A 6811-nucleotide genomic window follows, 5' to 3' on the forward strand; every position below is an offset into this window, starting at 1 on the left:
TGTCTCACCCAACTCCTTATTTGTTCAGGTTGACAGGTTGCGCAAGGAAAAGGTAAAGAAAAAGCCTTGGATTGATCGTGACTTCACGGAATCACTTCGTTGTGAATTAGAGATGCATATGTTATATTATAAGCTGTGTACTTATGGGTTTTGTATTTACCCTACGTATGTTGAACTTTTTGGTGTAATAATGTAACTTAGAAGCTTTGGATGGTGTTGTAACCGAACTTCCGACTTGATGTCGTGTTTTGTATCTGTATAATTAATGTATCCAATATCAGTTTAACGCTTATTTGAATATTCTAGACACTTTCAAATTTAGGCGTTACAATTTGGTATCAGAGCAGGTCTTTCCAGATCGTGCCTTGGGTCATTAATAATACAATTCAAGTAGTCGTTCTTTTTGGTGTTTAAGATATTTGTCCTCGTTGTTATATTGGTTAAAATTGATCACTTTGACTAAAATATGACAGTTAGAGCGAAAATGTCTGAAGCCCGAAGGGGACGAGGCCGACCAAGAGGTAATCCGTATGTGGAGGAGAATGTTAACTTTGAAGCTCAGATGTGGGCATAGTTGTTGCAACAAAACCAACAGATGATGCATATGATGCAGCAGCAGATGCAACAGAACGCTCAGCCTCAGCAGCAAGGTCCGGGTGTTTGTCATCAGCCCCCTCCACCACCTCCAGTTGTGGGAAATCCAATCTTTCGAGAATTTAACCGGAACCATCCCCCGGAGTTTGATGGTAGTGGTGAGCCACCTGAAGCTAAGAGGTGGATCAAGCAGATGGAAAAGATTTTTCTAATGGTTCACTGTACCGAGGAAGATAAAGTGGTTTTTGCAACGAATCAATTCCGAGGTGCAGCGCTTGATTGGTGGGAAACTGCTCGGCGTAGAAGGGAGAATAATGGGTTGGAGTTGAACTGGGAGAATTTCAAGCAAGTGATGAAAGAGAAGTACCTTCCTTTGTCATACAAGGTCAGAAAGGAGCAAGAATTTCTCCATTTGAGGCAAGGTCATATGTCGGTGACAGATTTTACAAAGAAGTTTGAGGAATTATCTTATTACTCTACTCACAATGAGTATGCGGGTAATGAGATGTGGAAGGTCAATCAATATAAGCATGCTTTAAGGGGAGAACTCTATGCTGTAGTGAGTCAGCAAAGGGTAACGGATTATGATGAGTTGGTGCATAACAGCTTGGAGGCTGAAAGAGGTTTTGATAAGGCAGCTAGAGAAGGTTCTGGGGCAGGTGGAAGAAGCAGAGGTAACTTTGTTGACAAGTATCATGAGAAGTTGAAACCTAAGGGTTCTCCAACTAGAGGAAAGTACACAGGTCCACCTAAAACTTATCCAACTTGCAGGAAGTGTGGCAAGGCTCATCAAGGGGAATGTAGATCAGGTTCTAATAATTGTTTTGCATGCGGTCAGTCGGGGCACTATGTGGTTGATTGTCCAAACAGAGGAAATAAGGGCAAGGGTGTGAGTACTACAATGAGTAAAGGTAGAGTGTATTCTCTTGATGGTAAGAAGGTGCAGGCAAATGAAGATTTGATCGGTGGTATGTGTTTTCTTGGACATAATCCTGTTAATGTTTTATTTGATTGTGGTGCATCATGTTCTTTCATTTCATTTCAATGTGTTGAAACTCTTCAGTTGTCTGTTTCATTATTAAATCCTCCTATGAAAGTAACCACGGCCACTGATGGAAGTATTGTAGCGAATTATGTTTGTGAAAATTGTCCCCTCACCGTATCTAGTAAGACGTACTATATAGATTTAGTATGTCTTCTGATGAAGCAACTTGATGTTATATTAGGTATGGACTGGTTGTCGGCCAATCATGTGTATATAGGGTGTGCAGAAAAGAGTATTTATATGCCAACTAGTAACACGGTGGAAGGTGTAGCATTGTCAGAACTGATTAAGCATACGTATCAGATGGCTCAGTTTATTTGTGCACAAGATAAGGGATTTTATGTAATGCTCACGGTAACTCCAGAATCCGATTTAAGCCCCAGTGATATTCCTATAGTTAGTGAGTACTTGGATGTGTTTCCAGCTGACATCACTAACTTGCCACCAGAAAGGGAAATTGAATTTTCTATTGATTTAATCCCAGGAGCTGAGCCAGTGTCGGTAGCGCCTTATAGAATGTCTCCTTTGGAACTCAAGGAGTTGAAGTCTCAATTGGAAGAGCTTATTCAGAAGCATTTTATTAGACCCAGTGTGTCTCCATGGGGTGCACCGGTGTTACTAGTCAAGAAGAAAGATGGCAGCATGAGACTGTGTATTGACTATCGTCGGCTTAATAAGGTAACCATCAAGAACAAGTATCCCTTGCCAAGAATTGATGATCTTCTTGATCAACTTAAAGGAGCATCAGTGTTCTAAAAAATTGATCTTAGATCGGGTTATCATCAGATACGTATCAAATCTTCTGACGTGTCCAAGATGGCTTTCAGGACTCGTTACGGACACTATGAATTCCTGGTTATGCCTTTCGGAGTATCCAACGCACCAGCAGTCTTCATGGACTATATGAACCGGATTTTCCAACCTTACTTAGATCAGTTTGTTATTATTTTCATTGATGACATTCTGATTTATTCTAAGAATCCGCAAGAGCATGCTCAGCATCTAAGAATAGTGTTGGATATCCTTCGGGAGAAGCAATTGTTTGCAAAGTTCAGTAAGTGCGAGTTTTGGTTATCAGAAGTCAAATTTTTGGGCCATGTTATTTCTCAGGGTGGTGTAGCTGTTGATCAATCAAAAGTTGAGGCGGTTCAAAATTGGACAAGGCCGAAGAATGTTTCTGAAGTTCAGAGCTTTTTGGGACTAGCAGGATATTACCGACGGTTCATCATGAAGTTTTCTCAAATCGCTTTGCCTTTAACTCGACTCACGAGGAAAGAGGTACCTTTTGTGTGGGATGGGGAATGTGAAAAGAGTTTTAGGACTCTGAAGAAGAAGTTGACTGAAGCCCCTGTTTTGATTATTCCAGATCCAGAAAAGAAGTATGTGGTATTTTGTGATGCATCGTCTAAGGGACTCGGAGGAGTACTTATGCAAGAAAACAATGTGGTAGCTTATGCATCTAGACAACTCAAGACGCATGAAGCAACTTATCCCGCCCATGATTTAGAGTTGGCTGCTATAATCTTCGTTTTGAAGATATGGAGACATCACCTTTATGGAACGCATTTTGAGTTGTATAGTGATCACAAGAGTCTGAAATACTTGTTTGATCAAAGGGATTTGAATATGCGGCAGAGGCGTTGGATGGAATACCTTAAAGACTTCGACTTTGATTTGAAATATCATCCAGGAAAGGCCAATGTTGTAGCGGATGCTTTGAGTCGTAAGGCCCTAGTTCAAGCCGAAGTTATGATGCACACTTGTGAAATGTATGAAAAAGTTCGTGATCTTAATCTTGGAGTTACAGATGTCGGTGATGGTATTTGTTTGTATAATTTGGAAGTCTCGTGTGGTTTGCGATCAATAATCGTACAAGCACAAAGTGAGGATTTGGAACTTCAGAGACGAAGTGGTTGCCCAGAATTCTCCATGGCTGCGGATGGAGCAATTTTGTTTGAAGGAAGATTATGTGTTCCGAATAACCAAGAGCTTAGAAGATTGATCTTGGAAGAAGCTCATAAGAGCAGTTTTTCAATTCACCCTGGTACAACTAAGATATATCAAGATTTAAAGTAGGAGTATTGGTGGCCCGACATGAAAAAGGATATTGCTGATTTTGTAGCCCGGTGTATTGTATGTCAACAAGTCAAGATAGAACATCAGAGACCAGCTGGTATGTTGCAACCATTAGAGATTCCTCAATGGAAATGGGAGCACATTACCATGGATTTTGTAGGAGGTTTGCCCCGTACTCAAAGAGGTCATGATTCAATTTGGGTAATAGTAGATAGGCTAACCAAATCAGCTCATTTCTTACCGGTAAGGTCTACCTACAAGACATCACAATATGCAGATTTGTTTATTTCCGAGATTGTCAAGCTACACGGTGTTCCTGTGAGTATCGTATCAGATAGGGATCCAATCTTCACTTCGCATTTTTGGAGGGCTTTTAATAAAGCCTTAGGGACTAAATTGAAACTAAGCACGTCACATCATCCGCAAACCGATGGTCAATCGGAAAGGACTATCCAAACCTTAGAAGATATGTTACGTGCTTGTGTTTTGGAAGATGGAGGAAGTTGGAACCATCATCTACCTTTGATAGAATTTTCCTACAACAATAGCTATCATGCAAGTATCGATATGGCACCATATGAAGCTTTGTATGGCAGGAAGGTAGGACCCCATTATGTTGGGCTGAGGTTGGAGACAAGAGCATCCTTGGACCCGAGATCATCCAGGAAACGACTTTGAAGATTAAGTCAATTCAAGAGAAGATGAAGATAGCTCAAAGTCGTCAGAAAAGCTATGTGGATCAGAGGCGGAGACCTTTGGAGTTTAATGAAGGTGATCATGTGTTTCTAAGAGTTACGCCTAAGTTGGGTTTGAGAGGTGTATTTAGAACCAAGAAAATAAGTCCTAGGTATGTGGGACCATTTTTGATACTCAAGCGTATTGGACCAGTAGCTTATCAGTTGGCTCTACCTCCAGCTATGTCGGGTTTGCATGATGTATTCCATGTGTCGCAGCTGAAGAAGTATGTTCCAGATCTCTTTCAGCCAGTTGAATTAGACTCTATAGAGTTAAGATCAGATTTGACCTTTCAGCCGGAACCAGAGGGTATAGTAGATCGTGACGTCAATTCTCTCAGGAACAAAGAAATTCCCATAGTCAAGGTAGTATGGAAGGGATCTCCAGATGGTGAAGCAACATGGGAACTTGAATCAGAGATGTGGAGTCAGTATCCGCATTTGTTTTCAGGTAAATTTCAAATTTCGAGGACGAATTTTTTTTAAGGGGGTTAGGATGTAATATCCCACTTTTATGATACGAAGAATTACCTGTTAACGATAGATTAAACGCGTTTAAGATTAAGGGTAAAATGGTAATTTCTCATGGAGGGGCTATTTAAGGATTTTTGGCTCAATAATTTCATAATTCTCACCATTTTCTCTCTCTAGGTTAAAGATTCAATTCTTCTCTCCCTTCTCTCTAGGAAAATCGGTTCCCTCCTTCTCTCACTCTACACAATCTTTGATTTGCATCTTTCCTCATGAATTAAAGACAAAGATGGCTAGGGTTTATGGTGTTGGTTAGGGAAGTGATGAAGAAATCTTCTCTTTTCTCCTCTATTCATAATCTTTGCTCAATCGTCTTCTTAATCCTTCAAGAAACAAGAATCTAAGTTAGATTAGGGTTGGAACTTGTTGGTGATAAGTTAGAAGCAAGCTTCACCAACATCCCTCTTTCAACTAGGGTTTGAGCTTAGGGTTTGTTGTCAAGAACTTGGAGTGGTGTGCATAATCTCAGGCTATTTCAAGGTGAGTTCTTAGGTAGTTCCATTCCAAGGGATGTGTGTTAAGCTTACAAGAAAAACTATGAATATTTCTAGGGTTCTTCATATATAAATGTACCCCTTTTTGTGTCATGCATAAATATACTAGTGAATACTTGTGTTAAGACCATTTTTGCATGTCCTATATGATCTTGAGCAACCTTCCATGCCTTTGGGTATTTGTATTGAGGTTTTTGGGTCAAAAACTCCATTTTGCAGGTGCTGGACTGTCAATACTCGCAACTGCGAGTAGGTAGCTCGCAACTGCGAGCAGAATGGCTGAACTGGAGGTTTACTCGCCTCCTAGCTCGCCACTGCGAGTTGAAGCTCGCCACTGCGAGTTGTAACTTGCCATTGCGAGTGGAACAGTGCCCAGTGCATTGTTTTGCTCGTCTCGCCTCATCCGTCGTACTTCGGTCCAGTTTGCTTGCATGCATTCTTTTTCAATGATAACCCCTCAATACATGACTCCAATACATGGACTTTAAGAATGTAGCTTGAAAGTTAAACAAGTATTCGTAATGTGTGTTTAAGCATTGCATGCAAGAGTTTAGTACATGAATCAATGGGTAGCAAGCATTAGCTAACGAAGAGAAAGAATTAGAGACTCAGCGTAGATGTTGTGAAATAGGAAGTGAATCATGAATAATTATGTTAAGGGTAATGAATGTTTGCTATGCTTATGAACTTGTATGTGATACCCTAATGGATCGATTAAGGATCCGAGTTAAAGGAATTTAACTCAATTGATTATAGTTTAATCAATCATGTATGCATAAGACTATGATTAATATAAGTTGTAGGTGTTCGTGTCTCTCGTTATCCACGTTAGGGGGATACGAGAGGTTCTCGACCTAAGGGGAACGGTTTAAGCCGCAAGGGACCCGTACGACACTGAGGGAGTCTGATGTACGTACATCGGTCATGTATGGGAGTGTACTCGGGGTTACTCCACCCGGGACTCTCCGTAAAACGAACCAAGATTATGTTTGATTGTTCAACCCTAACTTAATGATATAAATGAATGTATTCATGCATGATTATGATATGATGATAAATATGAGCAAGTCTAGAAGATTACCAAGGACGGACCCAGGATACCCTATTCGTCCGGTATAGGTTGTGCCATGATTTGAATCATGTTTAGGCTTCGAATACATTTAGTGTATCTTAGCAAAGCGGTTCTAGGAACCCTTAACCGCCATGGCACGTGTGTTGTTAGAAAGCCTATAACAAATAAGAGAGACCTAAGACGGTTTATAGTATGCACGACCGTCAAGGGTACAAGTCCACACACGTATAATCAACCGCCAGGTTGTAAAGTAGACACGTGATAA

The 6811-nt window shown here is 40.6% G+C and overlaps 1 protein-coding gene across 1 annotated transcript; it reads left to right on the plus strand.

Annotated features, from left to right (window-relative positions):
- Window positions 1-598: 598 nt before the first annotated feature.
- On the plus strand, window positions 599-2395 carry LOC146897817 (uncharacterized). The gene is made up of 2 exons (XM_085736471.1): window positions 599-1540; window positions 1658-2395. Exons 1-2 carry the CDS (start codon window positions 599-601, stop codon window positions 2393-2395), a joined length of 1680 nt encoding a protein of 559 aa, XP_085592597.1.
- Window positions 2396-6811: the final 4416 nt, after the last annotated feature.

Source organism: Medicago sativa, chromosome 8 (genome assembly GCF_051527215.1).
Source record: "Medicago sativa cultivar Bolivia chromosome 8, Bolivia_mono, whole genome shotgun sequence".
Taxonomy (NCBI): domain Eukaryota; kingdom Viridiplantae; phylum Streptophyta; class Magnoliopsida; order Fabales; family Fabaceae; genus Medicago; species Medicago sativa.

What these genes read in the sequence shown, in the direction of transcription:
- LOC146897817 (XM_085736471.1), top strand. Translation starts at nt 599, where the DNA reads ATGCATATGATGCAGCAGCAGATGCAACAGAACGCTCAGCCTCAGCAG. An exon ending in TTGATGGTAAGAAGGTGCAG is followed by an intron (nt 1,541 to 1,657) that starts GCAAATGAAGAT and finishes GAAACTCTTCAG; the next exon opens with TTGTCTGTTTCATTATTAAA.